The following is a 17,798-nucleotide window of genomic DNA, read 5'->3' as shown; positions in this document are numbered from 1 at the left end:
TAAAAGCCTAAGGTAAGAATAGGCTTGGCATTTTAAAGAAAAAGGTTCAGTGTGGCTAAAGCATAGTGACAAGGAGAAAATTCTACAAGATGAGGATGGGAAGTCAGTAGGGGCTTTATAATTCCTGTTAAGTACTTCAAGTAGAGAGCAATGTGAATCAATTTATATTTTTAAACAATCATTTTTGTTCTTTATGGAGTTTGACAGTAAAGAAAGAAAGGGAACAGGGAGACTAGTTAGAAGTCTTTAGCAGTAGCCCAGACAAGAATTAATAGATAGCTCCTAAGTTTTTGACTTGATAAGTGTTTAATAAAATGGAGAAAGACCAGGGCAGAAAAAAAAAGATTTTTATTTATTTGATTTTAGTTTATATTTGAGACATTGGGTAGAGGGGAGTAGGAATCAAGAGTTCTGTTGGCTGTAAGAGCCTTGACCTCTGTGAAAAGATCAGGGCTGAAGAAATAAATTTGGGAATCTCTAGCATATAGAGCCCCTTAAAGGCTAGGAATGGATGAGATACTAGGAGAGTTATCTTCTATCTATCTTCTCCTAGACAGAGAAGAGAACATTAGTGTACTTAATACAAAGAACACAACATCAGACCATTAAGACTCTTAACAACTAATTTATTTTAAAATAGACAAACTATTAATTGTAGAAAATAGTAACATAGCAATTTTAAATGTACAGTTTTAACCAATACAAAAAAGCAATAAAGCAATAATATCTGAAGCATTATTTAAGAAATCTCAATACACGATCTCTGAAGTTCCTAAAATTCTGGCACTAATTCTAATGTGAACTTAGTAGCAAAAGACCCAGAAATAGTAAGCCCTTGACCTAAAAACTAACTGATTTGTATGATATTCATGCAGAAATAATGATGAAATTGAGTCAAATTTTCTAGTGTTGTTGTTATCAAAATAACTGTCAAAATAGTAAGTTTGAAACTTAATTCAGCACAAAATAAAATTTTGTTTTCTAACAAGACCAGATTTCTTTTTAAAAATAATTCTGAGTTAGACAAAGTGATTTTCCTAGAAACTAGCTGAAGCTACCTTAAATATCCCCTATTTTAAGTTACAGCATCTCTAAATAAGTTAATCACACAAGATAGTTTAAATACACCTTTAGGTGTAGGGGAGGGGAGAAGCGCCTCTTTTTCTAATGCAGCTGTTTTAATTTGAAGCTTTTGCACAAAATCAGATAGAAACATTAATGCCTAACCCATAATGACCCTTGATTACTTGTAATTTTGGACTAGAAATAATGTGGCTTTGAACATGCCAGTGTTAGACCATACTGACTTAAAAAAATAAAAGATAAATAGACAATTGCCAGTTCAAAAGATACATGGAAGACATGTACCATTCCAGAGAAAACACAAACCTTCCCAAATTGAGGGCAGAATAATTTTGAGATGCAATTAGACAAATCTCTATGAAAAAAAAATTAAGGCTCCTATAGTTAACAGTCTGTTTATGGAGTAAAATTAATTTGTATCTTAATTCTTCAGGACCCAGAAACATTAGAAAGTGCACTTGGGATATACTGTGTTAGGGTCCTCTATACCTAAGATCTGGCAGAACACTTTACTTTTTCAAGTACTAGATGGGTACCTTATAAATTCAGTGATCTGAATGGTATAAAAACCAAGAGTACTATCAATAATCCTCATTTAAAAACATAAGTTGGATGAAGAAAGTAATCAGTAAGTTCTTTTAAGTTCTGAGGTATGAAATCTGTTTCAGTAGTATGATAGTATCATATGGTTATACTTTGCTTCCAGCTTTTATTTAATTAAAAGCAAAACTTTATAAAACAAGCACACAGTATATCAGATTCCAATAGTAAAATAAAATCTAATGTGTAAAATTAGTAATTTTTTTCTAATTTCTAACAATATCCATTTTTGCAGAAGAGTTCAGGACAAATTGGGTGAATGGGCAGTCAATCAAATTGCATTTGGAAGATAGATAGGACACATTTTCTAAGGGTGTTCATGTTAAATTAAAAAAATATACATATAAATTAATAAAAACAAGAGCAAACATCACCTATATGCTACAAAAGAAGGCAAAGTAGTCAGACAGGCATGGGTTATCAGGACTCCCACTCTAGGGCCATTCTTACTATCCATAAAGCACAGCAATTTTACTTTGGAAGAGGAAACAATCTGCTACAACTTTTAAATGGCAGGATTTACACAAGATTTTCAATCTTGTATAAATAACAATGACTAACATTTCAAGTGGCTTAGGAATCACCCAAAAAATTGCATCTGCACATTTTATATCCACAAAAAGAGCTGAAGATATTAAATGTGGCCATAAACAGAACCTGGGAAAGTTATACAGTCACATCTGTGAGAGACGATGAATCCAGAGGTGTACAGTGTCCACCAAGGTCCTGAGTTCCTCATTTCTCTTCCTTGTTTGAGGTATCCATGCTATCATTCATTTTCTGCTTTTGCATTCGTGTTCGAGTAGAAGCTGGAAAAAGGATGAAGAACTGTTAACAGCATTGATGGTACTGGGTACGTTGGCAAGTGGCTGCCATATATATTATGCTCATGTCAAATTGATGGCACTCAGGACCTTGCAAAAGCAGTGGTCTTCATTCTAGTATTTGACAGTACTGTAGGGAGTTATAGTTAATTTATTGCATATTTCAAAATAGCTAGAATTGTAATGTTTCCAATGCAAAGAAAAGATAAATGTTTGAGGTGATATGTATCCCAATAACCCTGATTTGATCATTACACATTGTGTACACGTATCAAAACATCACATGTACCCCTAAAATATGTATAACTATGATATATCAATTAAAAAAAAACCAAAAATTCCCTCCCCCCCAAAAAAAAGCAGTGGTCTCCAAATCTTTAAAAATCATATATCCCTGTGAGTAAATTTTTTTCCAAGCCTATACCACAAAAATATGTATGTATGTACAAATTATAAAACACATACCCCAAGCAAACATTAAAATGAGATAAATAGAACTTCTATTTTATGTACCCCAAAAGATGATCTTGCATACTTCAGGTATGCCCCATTTTGTAGGCCACTATTCTAGAGATGAGGTGGTTGATGCTTGGCATATACTTCAGCAGACTAGAATACTTGGCTGGCCCAGACTGAATCTGTCAGAGTGAGTGGTGGTATTCTTTACAAAGCTATAGTTTCCCTTATGTTTGCAGATGCCTTGCAGGTACTGCAAATACATCAGATCATAGCTCATTTAAACTGGGCATGGATTTTTTTTTTTTTTTTGAGACACCGTCTTGCTCTGTTGCCCAAGCTGGAGTGCAGTGGCACGATCATGGCTCACTACAGCTTTGACCTTCTGGGCTCAAGCAATTCTCTTACCTCAGCCTCTCCAGTAGCTGAGACTACAGGCACATGCCACCATGCGTGGCTAATTTTTGGATTTTTTTGTAAAGATGGGGTCTTGCTATGTTGCCCAGGCTGGTCTTGAACTCCTGGCCTCAAGCAATCCTCCCACCTTGCCCTCCCATAGTGCTGGTATTACAGACATGAGCCATCATGCCTACCCAGGGCATGGCCATGTTAAAAGCATATTATGAATTACAATACAGACAAAGCCGGGATACTTATTAAATTTCTTAAAAATTCTTAACTTGATTTTAGAGGTAGGCATGAGCTCTTTATAAAGAAGCACATTTGGAAAAATGGAATGCCCTTCCATTCTGGGCAATCCAGCATTGTATGATGATCTTTTCTAAATGTAATTCTTTAAGAAAAGCTGAAGAGCATCCTAAAGAAATGCCTTAGCCTCAAGGGTTAAAATTCTGCCTGCTTTGTCACAATTTTGTAGATGCACAAAGGTCCTGAACTTTGGCCTGGCAGAGGAAGCTCGCCATCATAGCTAAGTGTGTCACTGGGAAATGTACTAACTATAGCAACTGAACTCTTCTCTAGAAAATATACATGTTTTTACAGCTTTCAGCTCCTTTTTAAGTGCATATTTGTGGGTTCCAAAATGTTTCCATATGTCTTCAAGGCCTGATTTTGGTTATAAGCCTCTTGTCTATTTTCATGTACTGAGGGGAAAAGATGCAACTATTTAAAAGTTAAAATAGGAATATGTAAGTTGACATAAAACCCAAAAAGAGATTCGTTTATAACTAGAAAATTTTGTTTTGGTTATTCAGTTTTAATTACACTTTAAAAATAACATAGAAAAAAGCATTCTTTTAAATATCTTATTTTCAAAGTTAGTATCTACAAAGATGTATTAAAAGAAAGCCTCTCATTTTAATTGGTATTGTTCTCATTAGTGTGTCCTGTGACCTAGGAATGATAGTTTTAACACCTATCTCCTGAATATTTGTCTTCTTTCAAAATCCCAGTTCCTTTTCCTATCAGTGGATCTGGCAGCAGATACCGGGAAATGTTACACTCACTACCATAGCTACCCTACCTAAGACAACCCAATAGTAGTTAGTGAACATTTATCTCTTTCCTAATGTGCTTTCCATCTACTATACTTGGATTAATTTTTTTTTCTAGTCTCAGAGTAGTTTTGAATAGAATTCCACTTACCCTAACATGATATCACTCTGTATAACTTGGAAAATGACATAGTGTTCTTTATTACAATTCTAATTTCCAGTAATGGAAACTTTTGTTTGAAATTGTTTTAAGATTTGCAAATAAGGAAAGTTTAATAATGGTAGAATCAAAGGTTATTCCTTAAATAAGGGTGATGATGTTTACGTATGCTAGGTTTATAAAACCTTTCCCTATATGTAACACTCCTAAATAGTTCCTCTTTGTAGTCCTGCTGAAGTATTTTCTAACTGTAGCCATTTGTGTTGAATGTGGTCAAGCAATGTTTCACTTCTTAGTCTTCCTGCACGAAAGATCATAGAAAGGGTGAAAATGACCTTCACTTTGCATCATACATTTAATCCACAAATGTTTGTAGATAAATAATATAACCTTGATTGAATTATATTTTAAATGCATAAACAAACCTGCCAACTGAAGAAATTATACATTCTTTTATATAATGGAAAGACTTCTTGCAGTGTAAACAATTGTTTCTTTCATTTACACAAGGTGAAATAAGTACTTACTCATTTCTGCCAGTTTCTGCTGAAATTTGGACTCTCCTGGGAGATGTTTACTGCAGATTAAAAAAATGCAAAACATTTCATGTGTATTTATAAATGGAAAACTCAAATTTCCAGTAACTATGATGCTTTCGATGACTTATTTTATGCTATTATTTTAGTGAGTAGCTTTTAATTTTAAAACTTAAAAACTAACCATCTAAAACATAAATGTCACAAATTTATGATGCTATGTATTTTTTCAGTGGTTCTTAAAAAACACAGTGGTTAATATTTTTCAAGAGTAAACATTTTTAAATTTAATGTTAAGAATAACAAGATTTTATCAATAGCTTTGTAAAAAAGATCAGGGTTTATTAGATATCTTCACTGAATGTCGGTATGCAATTTGTAAGGTGTTTTTAACTTTGCACTACACTCATATCTATTATTTTGAGCCATTCTCACAACTTCCATATAAACTTGGCATGAAAGAAATTGGTATAAGCCAGGAGCAGTGCTGAGACTCTGGATTCCCCAGATGACCATCTCAGGTACTGGAAAACATTCAAAAGTGGTTCCTACCTTCCATCTGCTTCATCTGATCCTTCAATATCAAAGCGTAGTTTTTTCAGTGGTTTAGGAGGGTTGCTTCCTTCAGCACTTCTTTTGAGCACACGGTCGCTGTTACATACCATCTGATTTATTTTCTGGAACTTCTCAGAAGTCTACAAATTACAGAATTCTTTACTTTAAATCATTAAATGCCAGTGTTTTGTAGTTAGCAACCTCAAGTTATAGTTTGAGGTGTGTCAAAAATCAGGCAGAGGTAATAACTTCATTTAAATTTTCTGCTTCATTAGACCAAATAAAAGATATGAAAAATCTAAAAATCAGAATAACTACCTAATTCCATCCCCAATTAAACACCCACTCTTTGTAAATCCTCCTGTCTTTTCTCATGCAGCTCACATTGTTCCTCCAGCAACTGCCTACTCTGCAAGTCCTGGTTCCTCATTTTCAGAACCCACTATACAGGACTACTTTTCAGAAGTAGGCAAGTCAGAACAGCTTTCTGGAAACTTGCTTTTGTCATTTTTTTTTTAGGCTATTATACAACCAGAAGGAAGGTCACAAGAATTTGATAAGAGATGATGTGTTCAATGAATAATAATTTTTTATTCACTTTATGGGTATTATGTTGACAAGTCACATAGACTTTCTGATAGAAATTATATCTGATTTGACTGATAGATTCAACAGTGAGGATTAGCTTTGCCAATTATACTTTATTTTCCAAAAATTAAATGAGCGAATTCTCCCAATATTAAATTCAAAACAAGTTTTGATGTTAAATCTATTTGGAGCACATATACAAATTTAACAAAAACTAAATCCCATGCTGCTATTAAATGTATAATATTTTAAATTATCAGCTTTAAGATATGGAAATACATTAAACTTTTTCCCAATATTTTAGAGGTTATGGCAAGCAAAAATGTTTGAAGACCATTATGTGATACCTAGCCAGCTCCAACTGTCCTTATAAGGCCCCATAGCTCCTTTGTAAAGCCTGACAGCTGCAGCCCATCATGAACTGTTTGTAGCACACATTTTAATATTTGGTCATTTGGCATACAAACTTTTACCTCTCCCTAGTTACTTGAGGCAGTGTGGTGGGCAGCCTCTCAGATGGCTCCCAATGACCCCACCTTCTGGTATTCACCTCCTTGTGTGATCCTCCTCCCCTCGTGCGTGGGCTAGATCTACTGTTGTCTTGCTTCTAACCAAAATAATAGGCCAAAATTATTGGGCTGTCATTTCCAGAATTAGATTACAATAAGACTGTGACCTCTCTCTTGCTCTTTATTTCCCTGCCTCCTTCAGAGTCCCTGCTCTGGGCAAAGCAAGCTGCCATGTTGTAAGTAGCAAGTAGCACTATGGAGGGGCCCAAGGGCAAGAAACCAATAGAGGGGCCAATAGCCATCGAGGATCAGCCAACAGCCATTTGAATAAGCCTGCCAGTGAATGCTCCTCTAGTGGAGCCTTGAGATGGCTGCAGGCCCAGCTGACACTTTGATCACAGACTTTGGAGAAACTCTGGCCCAGCTAAGTCATGCCTAGATTATTGACCCACAGAAATGGAGATAATAAACGTTTGTTTTAAGTCACTAAGTTTGGGGGTAATGTATTATGTAGCAATACATAACATAGGCAGTCTTCCCATTCCTATAAGAATATAAGCTCTCTGGTCAGGTGCAGTGGCTCACATCTGTAATCCCAGTTCTTTGGGAGGCTGAGACAGGGTATCGTGGAAGCCAGGGGTTCAATACCAATCTGGCCAACATAGCAAGACCCTGTCTCTACAAAAAATTTTAAAATTAGCTGGACATGGTGGTGCATGCCTATAGTCCTGGCAACTTGGGAGGCTAAGGTGAGAGGGCTGCTTGGGCTGAGGAGTTTGAGGTTACAATAAGTAGGTGACAGAGTGAGACACTGTCTCTAAAAATAAAAATAAAAAAATTACAAATATAAGCTCTCAGGGGAGTGGAGATGGTGCAACATATTAACAGTAATGCATACTGAATATGGGACTGCTGAATTAGTGACTTTAATGGAAGGCCAACTAGGCTTGTGGATTTGCAGCCTAGAATAAATGTTTCAAAGCAAAACTTTCCCTTGGATCTCCTAGAATGAAGCTCTGCCACTTTCACTGAGGCAGGATCTCATGTAAACAATTTGTAATCAGTGTACCAGAAAAAGAATATCCTAGAAGTCTGAGAGAAAGGACAAGCAAAAAGTGCATATGTATGGAAGGAGACCACTAGGCAGGGACAGGCTGGTGACATTTGGATATCGGGCTTACATTTTGGAGTATCTCATTTCAAATCACACTCATAATGAGTGAATTTCAAAACTGTTTTATAAACATTCCTGTGAGGTTATGTACATACATACATGGTATCATCGAAAGATATTTGGTCTTTGTCCCCGGTTCCTGGAACAGAGCTCCTAAAACCCTTCGAATTTCCTGAGTGATAAGGGTGATGGGACCATCTTTTGTTCTAATGAGGTGATACTTGGTGGGTACCTAGCTAATTTAGGATGGAAGCTGGTTGCCAGAAAGACCAAGTCTTGAGTAGAAGCTTGGAACTTTCAGCCCCACCCTCTATCCAGGGAGGGGAGGGGGTAGGAGATTGAGTTAATCAATTATGCCTATATAATGAAACCCCCATAAAAACCCCTCAACAATAAGGTTGGGAAACCTTTGGAGTTGGTAAACATGTCTAAGTGCTAGGAAGGTGGGGCACCCCAACTCCCCAGGGACAGAAGTCCCTGTGCTAGGGACTCTTCTGGACCTCACCCTATATAATACTTCATCTGGCTGTTCATTTGTATCTTTTATGATGAACTGATAATAGTAAGTAAAATATTTTCCAGAGTTTTGTGAGTATTTCTGGCAATGGATCAAACCTGTAAGGAAGAGGCACTATCGGAACCCCCCAACTTTGTATTCAAGTCAGACGGAAGTGTGGTGTAGCCTGGGGACCTGACACTTGTGACTGGTGTCTGCAGTGAGACCATTTTTGTGGGACTGAGCCCTTGAACCTGTGGAGTCTGATGCTGACTCTGGGTAATTAGTGTCAGAATTGAATTGAATTGTAGAACACCAGAGAGTTGAAGAATAGATTTGTGTGAGAAAAAATCTCACACATTTGGTGATAGAAGTGTTGTGAGCAAAAACAGCTCACGTATATATGTATGTATATATACAAATGTATATATGTATTATATAATCTCAAATGGATATTTAGAAAAGTTTTGAAGTTCACCAATTAGGAGTATGATTTGAGATTAAACTTGATTTGAAATTAAATCTGAGATATATATATTTCATAAAATTCTATGCAATATGCCTGGATGAGGTGTTTGAATAATTGCATTTGGAAATTCAAATTATAGAAAGCTTTAATTTCTTTTATACTTACAATGCATACTATTATATTTCATAGAAAGAAAATACTCACCCCAAATGATTCACCAATTGATACTAAGATTCTGTCAAGTTAAGATGAAATACCAATTAGTAATAAAAAACCATACACAATTTTGCAGAGATGAGCATAGATACATCACTCTGAACTATTAGGAATACCAAATTAAAGGTTACCTCTACCCTAGAACCACTGACAAACTATATTCATTTGGGAATTATTCTAACAGTGCCCGTTTAATCATATACTCACCTAGTCTCTTAGTTTTAAAGCAAAAGTTATAGGTCTGCAAGAACATATTCTGCCATTGCCCATGTTTAGGGAGGGCAAAGGAAAGTTTCAAGTTTACCCCTACTTGGTTCTTCATAAATCAATGGGTAAGTTATCAAATTTCTTTCATATTTTCTCATTTAAAATTCAAGTTATATTTGGAAAAAACTTGGAATATTAAGTAATAATCAGAATTCCAATTAGCATCTATATTGATACAGTAAAGGCTATTTATCATATATCATATATAGAGTCAGAAATCTTTATTAGTCTGTCTTTATTTGAACCATATAATTTATGTTCTTGATAATAAAGCTGAAGAACATCATTAGCCTGACATGACTCAACAAAGATTTGAAAACATGAACATGGAACTAGTGAATATAGAGATTTTTTGTCCTCCAATTTCTTGATAAGTGACCATCATTCTACATATAATATTTGATTAACCAGAGTACCTAAATATACTGGGTAGAGTGTTAAGATGCTCTCCTAATGCCTGGTCAATGATTTATTAGTTAGGATGTTCAGAATGTGATGTTTTTGCTGAAGAATACCAACACAGAATTTATTTCATTAAGGATCAGCAAGTAGCCATCATTATCACCATAATATGGACTAATTATCACTATTAAAAAAACTACCTAAGTGTATATTTTCATATACTGGCATGGAACAATGTAAATTTTCTTAAATAGACATGATGTGGCATCTTAGCAGCTTAGAACAAGTAGTAGATATCAATACACAGATATCCAACTACAAGAACATCAAATAAATAAAGGATGATACAGAGACACATGAGAGCATTTGTATCATATTGCCAATTATTTCTTACTTCATATTTTTCTGTAGAGTCTGAAATTTTTATAATGAGTAGGTACTACTTAAATAATTAAATATACCACGCAAATATTTTCTGAAAGGCCAATATATGCCCCCTTTTCTTGCCCATTAGCTACAGCCATACAGGCTGATAATTTCTGAGATGAGACCACATTAACTATACTAGCTAATCTGCCTCCTACTTTACACAAATAAAGTCAGTTTCAAATAGCCCATGATAACATATAATTAGGCAATTGAAGCACTTCAAAGCCAGAGAGCACTTGTGGTTGGATGTGGAAGATAATATAATGATTTGTAGTTGCATACAACCTTTCATCTGAGAATTTAAAACAGCTTCATACTCATCATTTCCCTGATACACAGCACCCTTGTGAAGTAGAGATAGAGACCTGCCCAAGGTGAGGTGGTAAAGAGGCCACCAGCAGGATTAGGGATGGACCTCTAAAGACTTAATTGACAGTTATCTACATTTAATATAACAAGCAAAAATCCACAGGAAGCAAAATTTACAGGACATCCAATAAACTACAAATTAAAAGTACTCAACCTAAAGTAACCTGCTTTGTTTAGCAGATTGGCTATTTACAAAAATATGAAAGTGTTTTGAAACATATAACCAAAGTGGTTCTCAAATCGTTCTCAAAAGAAGATAACCTAACAGTCAGGAAAGCTGATAACTAAATCTGTAAACCCATCCAAGTAAATCGATTTTCTTCACCCCGCCCCCATATTCTTATTATGTTTACTTAAATAAGCAAATAGATCTTCAAGAGTCTAGCTTATTTGAAATGAAGAATGCTTTATATTTTTTATTCTTGGATCAAAATAATCCCCCTCATTCTTTACTACTTCCCTAAAGAGAAAACACACACCTTGATCTTGGAGTCATTTTTGTTGGTGTTGGCAGACCTTCTGAAATTTTATATGGACTCTTCAGGGGTGAAATATAGATGTTCCCTCCAGGAATCCGTAAGGGTGAACTAGGAAACTTATAAGGGCTTCGAGGAATGTGAGGTATTGGTGACAAGGTAGGGGGCTAGAGCAAAAACAAAAAAGTAGATTATTTATTTAATGTTTTGGTGGACCCATTACAGTAGATTTTTCCAATCAAAGGATACTTTTGACCTACCCTGGTGGAAGCATACTGCAAAATATTTGTTTTCAGTCTCTGCATGAAGACCGAGTTATAGAATACTATAATAGAATCATACTCCTCTTCTTTGATCAAAACACGTTTGAATGTCTGAGGAAGAACAGTAAAAAAAAAAAAAAAAAAAAAAAAAAAAAGTAAAATTTACTTCTTAAACGAATTTAAAAATTTCTACCTGTAGATTTTCTTTTCTAATAGTTTATAATACTTTTTGACTGGTAAGAAGCACATATTATAAAGGAAAAAATAATAAATAAAATTACTTCTTAGGCTTGGATTATAGCTGCTCTTCTAGAAGTGAAATGTCACAGAATGATTGAGAGAAATAGCCAGGCAGCAGCAGATGGAATAGCTGGCCATCCAAGAAGAGAGGAGTAGATAGGCTGGTAGAATGGAAAGCATGATGGGAATCAAAAGGCCAGAGCTGAGCAAAAACCAATAATATTATCCATCAATATTTGGACTACATTCTCTGGCCTGTACCTCCCAGTATCCCCCCAATCTATAAGGGTTTCAGTATGCATTACTCAATTGCAAGAAGTAGACATTTAGTAAAAGCACTATATTTTAGTGATAGTTAGATTTCACTCAAATTTTAGGTAAAAACACAGAGGTTATATCAGATGCCTCTGATATATACAATTAAAATGATTGAATTTAGAAAATAACTTCAAACATACAAACAAAAATGACTTGGTTTGTATTACTTTTGAAAACTCCAATAATAAATGGGAAAAATATCCCACAACTCACTTTTCACAGAACAATATGAAATGTGTCATACCAAGTATATTTTACTATTACTATTTCTCTAAAGGGAAGGTAAACCGGAAACACAAAATGTGTTTATACTGAACATTTGTATTATTTATTTGCAAGTCTGCATTTATACTGGATTTTCCTATAAAGTAATAAAAATGACTTCAAAGAATATCTAATGTTCTATGACTCATGTCAAGTTTATTACAAATACCTGCTTATTACAGGGATAAAATATTACTTATTAACTTTATAAAAAACTATGAATATGGGTAATTTCATAATTACCCTTATCTTTCCAATTCTATTTAAGTTACAAATAAATAATATAGAAGTTTTTATTGGGGAATTTACATAATAAGGTCAGACAGAATATATGATCTCATTAATGAATAAAATTACCTATGTTATGTTATGGATATGGATTTATCAAAAAAACTTACTATGGAAAATTACCTACCTCCTGAACAGCATGAGGAAGATCCTTGTATGCTGTTACAATGATTTTGAATTTAAGGTCTATATTCTTCACTTTGCATATGCCATACATGGAACACATCATAATCTAGTAAATAAATATGATGTAAAAGTAGTCAGAATTTTATTACATAGTTTTGTTCTTTAAAAATACCATTTTCTTTCTTTTAGCCTCAAAAAAGAAAGGTTTAATTTCCTACCGAGTTATTTCTTTCCATACTGAGCTCAGTTTGAAAGTCTACATGAAGTGTTTAACCCAAAGTGTGTTTAAAGAACAAAATGCAAATCACCAAGGCTCAATTATTCAGGACTGATCACATGGTTTGTAAATTACCCTACCTTTGGCTCTTGTCCCTTAAATGTTTCCCAGAAAAGTTGAAACTAGAATCAGTTAATTTGTATAACTAGCACTTTAAAAAGCCAGGTGTGAAAATGTTTCAAACTATTAGATAAAATAATATTGAACACACTTGGTGGTGATGGTAAGGAGGCTATGGTGACTGGAAGAGCATGTAAGAGAGTCTTCTGTGTTGCTGACAATGTTTTGTTTCTTGATCTGGATGCTGGTTATATAACTAAGTTCAGTTGATGAATTTTTGTTAGAATGTATCCTTTTGATACACAGGTTTTTACATATGTGTATTACATTTCAATAAAAGATATTTTAAATGCAAAAATAAGATCTGAAAATGATTCCCTGTGACTTTAAAATGTCAGACTTTATTTGTATGAATTTTATAGCCTAATTTAAGTACTCATTGCTTCTGCAACATTCTTGCTTTTACCTACTATTGCCAAGAATGCCAAATCATTTTTGCTTGGCATCCTACAGCCAAGTGTAGACAGTGTAGTCCTGGCATAAGAATAGCTTATGTAGATCAATGAAACAGAATTGAGAGTCCAGAAATAAATATTTATATATTTACAGTCAACTGATTTTTTGACAACTGTCAATGAGGAGAGAAAAAAACTTTTCAAAAAATGGTGCTGGAACAACTAGTTATCCACAAACAAAAGAATGAAGCTGGACTCCTACCTCAACTATATTAAAAAATTAGCTCAAAATGGAGCAAAACCTAAATGTAAGAACTACAACTATAAACCTTTTGGAGGAAAACAGGGATAACTCTTAACAACTTCAGATTTGGCACTGGTTTCTTAGATATGACACTAAAGCATCGGAAACAAGAAAACAACTACATAAATAGGACATCATCAAAATAAAAAATTTGTGTTTCAAAAGACACTAGCAAGAAAGTGAAACAACTCATAGAATGGGAGAAAATATTTTCAAATTATATATGTGATAAGGGACTTGTATGTAGACTACATAATGACCCCTTACAGTTCAATAATAACAAAACAAATAACCCTATTGAAAAATGGGCAGTCCAGGCATGGTGGCTCATGCCTGTAATCCCAGCACTTTGGGAGGCCAAGGTGGGTGGCTTACTCGAGCTCAACCGTTTGAGACCAGTCTGAGCAACATGGCAAAACCCTATCTCTACAAAAAATACAAAAATTAGCTCGGCGTGGTGGTGTGTGCCTATAGTCCCAGCTACTCAGGAGGCAGAAGTGGGAGGAACACTTGAACCCAGGAATTCAAGGCTGTAGTGAGCTGTGATCATGTCACTGCACTCCAGCCTGGGTGACAGAGTAAGACCATGTCTCAAAACAAAATGGGCTGGGCATGGTGGCTCATGCCTGTAATCCCAGCACTTCGGGAGGCCAAGGCGGGTGGATCACAAGGTCAGGAGTTCGAGACCAGCCTGACCAACATAATGAAACCCCGTCTCTACTAAAAATACAGAAATTAGCCAGGCGTGGTGGCACACACCTGTAATCCCAGCTACTCAGGAGGCTGAGGCAGGAGAATTGCTTGAACCCAGAAGGTGGAGGTTGCCGTGAGCCAAGATCGTGCCACTGCACTCTAGCCTGGGCGACACAGCAAGACTCCGTGTCAAAAATAAAAAATAAAAATAAAATAAAATAAAATGGGCAAAGGGTCTGAATAGACATTTCTCTAAAGAAGATATACACATGGCCAGTAAACACATGAAAAGGTGCTCACCATCACCAGCCATCAGAGAAATTCAAATCAAACCACACTGAGATGCCATTTTATACCCACTAGGATGGCTATGATTAAAAAAAAAAGATTAAAAAGTTAGTGAGGATATAGAGAAATTAGAACCTCATACATTTTATTGGTAGGGATGTAAAATGGTATAGCCACTTTGGAAAATGATCTGGGCATTCCTCAAAAAGTTAACATAGAATTATCACATGACCTAGCAATTCTACTCCTAGGTATGTACCCAGGAGAAATGAAAACATGTACATGAATGTTCACAGTAACATTATTCATAATAGCCAAAAAGTGGAAACAACCCAAATGTTTATCACTTTAGGAATGATAAGCATAATGTGATATATAGCCATACGATGGAATATTATCTGGCAATGAAAAGGAATGAAGTACTGATACAAGCTACAATACAGATGAACCTTGAAAACATTATGCTAAATGAAAGAAGCCATATGCAAAAGACCACATATTATATAATTCGATGTATATGAAATGTCTAGAAGAGGCAAATCCATAGAGAGAAAATAGATTAGTATTGCCTTGGGCTGAGGGGGTAGGGGAATAGGGGGTGACTGCTTGAGGGTATGGAGTTTCTTTCTGGTGTGATACAGATTCTAAAATTGATTGTGGTGGTGTTTGTATAACTGTGTGAATATACTAAAAACCACCAAATTGTACATTTTAAATGGGTGGTTTTTATGGTGTGTGAATTATTTCAGTAAAGCTATTAACTATATATGTATTGTTTTTAATTAAAAAAAAATTTTTTTGAGACAAGGTCTTGCTCTGTTACCCAGGTTGGAGCACAGTGGTGTGATCTCAGCTCACTTGCAACGTCCGTCTCCTGGGCTCAAGAAATCCTCCCACTTCAGCCTCCCAAGTCACCATACCTGGCTAATTTTTAAATTTTTTGTAAAGACAGAGTTTTGCCAGGTTGGCTGGTTTCAAACTCCTGAGCTCAAGCGATCTGCCCACCTCAGCCTCCCAAAGTGCTAGGATTACAGGCGTGAGCCACTGCACCCAGCCAAAAGTATATTGTTCTTATTAACCTATTTTATAGAGTAAAAGGAGAATTTGAAAAATGATTCTCTCATTGTAAACTAATTGACTTCATTCATTCATTCAATAGGCATTGTTTTAAATCAAGTGATTCTTAAGTCTCATGCTTTTTTCACACTAAAATGATATCTAGCTCACTACTACATAGAAAAAGCCTAAGATAAGAAGGTTCTTCAGCTATTTTTTTTACAGGTAAGATCTTTTGTGTCATTAAATAAGCAGTTACTAAAATATACTCTTGAGTGTTAAAGCTTTAATTTGTAAGAATTACAACAAAAATGTAAATGGTAGCCAAAAAGTGAATATATACTAAGGCTAATAAATTGATCTAGTTTCTCATTTGAATCTAATATTTTCTTTAGAAATCACTTAACAAGGCTGGGTGCAGTGGCTCATGCCTGTAATCCCAACACTTTGGGAGGCCTTAGGCAGATGGATCACCTGAGGTCAGGAGTTTGAGATCAGCCTGGCCAACATGGTGAAAACCTGTCTCTACTAAAATACAAAAATTAACCAGGCGTGGTGGTACACACCTGTAATCCTAGCTACCTGGGAGGCTGAGGCAGGAGAATCACTTGAACCTGGGAGGCAGAGGTTGCAGTGAGCCGAGATTGCGCCACTGCACTCCAGCCTGGGCAACACAGTGAGACTCTATCCCAAAAAAAAAAAAAAAAAAAAGAAAGCAAGCAAGCAAGCAAGAAAGAAATCAGTTAACAAGTAAGTAGGGAGGAGAGAAGGTGAAGTGCTTGATTTTCTTACTTGGTCCAAATGCCTGTCTCTCATGAGTTCATACTCATTCTGCAGGGTATGCTGGAAGAGGGTCCAGATGATGTGTTCTAGTTCTGGGTGCTCAGACAGAAGGCGTTCACAAAGTGTATTTAGCCGGAGATAGGCTAGCCGATACACTGTGGGAATAAGAAAAGTTAGTCATTTTTACTGTTCATTTTGAATTACAAGCAGATTTTTTTCAAATCATGAAATTGCTCTAATTATAATGCTGTTAAGTAGCATTTTAACAGAAACCTCATTTCTACCACTCTTTTTTTTCCCCCCAAGAAACATGTTTACTGGTTTATTATGAAGGATATTACAAGGGATACAGATGAAGAAATGCAGAGGGCAAGGCAAGTGAGAAGGGGCATGGATTTTCCTTGCCCTCCCCAGGCACGCTATTCTCCAGGAACCTCCAGTTGGGCAAAAATCCAGAAGCTCCCAGAACCAGGTCCTTTTGAGTATTTATGGAGGCTTCATTATGTAGGCATGAGTTTTTTTAAAAAATAGGTGTTTGGGGGAACAGGTGGTGTTTGATTACATGAATAAGTTCTTTAGTGGTGATGTTTAAGATTTTTCTACCACTATTTTCCTTAAAAATAATTGATTCCTTGTGTTAGCACAGTTCTAGGTACATGTAAGGCAGAATGATACTTGCTGAATTAACTATTATGGCATGAAATTGGGGCAGAGGTGGGAAGTAGTGGAGGAAAGGTCATAAGACACTGTAAAATTAGACAAACCCAAATAGGGTTTGTTTCAATTCCATTAATAATCAATCACTCACCACTGGTCATTCCCACTATCAGTATTAAAGAGGAACAATCATTTTTTTAAATTATATAATTGCCAGTGTCTATGAATTTTTCCAATCCTAAAAAAATTAAACCACACATTTCTCTATAAAATACCAATGGAACATACTCTGTTGAAAAATGGTAAACTTGTAGATTACCTAAATGTAAAATGACTGCAATATGTAATTTATTTAGTTTATAAAAAATACTACTGAAAATGTAAATTTGGCGAAAAGGAATCCATAAAATTGAATTTTCCTTCATCTACTTTAAATATCATAGAAAGACCCTTTATAAATCTCTTTCAACGACTTGCATGAGGTAATTTGAAATTTTTAAAGCTAACAATTTATCTCAGTGGTCTTAAACTTTAGCATACACCAGACTTAGCTGGAGGGTTGTTAAAACAAGGTTTTGAGGGCCCTATCTTAAGAGTTTCTGATTGAGCAGGTCTAGGTTGGAGCCCCAGAATTCTCATTTCTACAATTTCCAGGTGATGTGG

The 17,798-nt window shown here is 35.4% G+C and overlaps 1 protein-coding gene across 1 annotated transcript in view; it reads right to left on the bottom strand.

Moving 5' to 3' along the window:
• Positions 1–605: 605 nt before the first annotated feature.
• RB1 (RB transcriptional corepressor 1) overlaps positions 606–17,798 on the bottom strand; it is a 186,319-nt gene continuing 169,126 nt past the window's right edge. Inside the window, exons 20-27 of the mRNA XM_003270074.4 lie at positions 16,488–16,633; positions 12,564–12,668; positions 11,324–11,437; positions 11,067–11,230; positions 9,109–9,139; positions 5,666–5,808; positions 5,105–5,154; positions 606–2,492 (exon numbers count right to left, since the gene is read on the bottom strand). Coding sequence (XP_003270122.3) covers positions 2,419–2,492; positions 5,105–5,154; positions 5,666–5,808; positions 9,109–9,139; positions 11,067–11,230; positions 11,324–11,437; positions 12,564–12,668; positions 16,488–16,633 — 827 coding nt within the window. The 3' untranslated portion in view covers positions 606–2,418. The remainder of the gene's footprint in view (positions 2,493–5,104; positions 5,155–5,665; positions 5,809–9,108; positions 9,140–11,066; positions 11,231–11,323; positions 11,438–12,563; positions 12,669–16,487; positions 16,634–17,798) is intronic.

Source organism: Nomascus leucogenys, chromosome 5 (assembly GCF_006542625.1).
Source record: "Nomascus leucogenys isolate Asia chromosome 5, Asia_NLE_v1, whole genome shotgun sequence".
In the NCBI taxonomy this organism is placed as follows: Eukaryota; Metazoa; Chordata; class Mammalia; order Primates; family Hylobatidae; genus Nomascus; species Nomascus leucogenys.
This window is presented reverse-complemented; position numbering and strand designations above follow the sequence as displayed.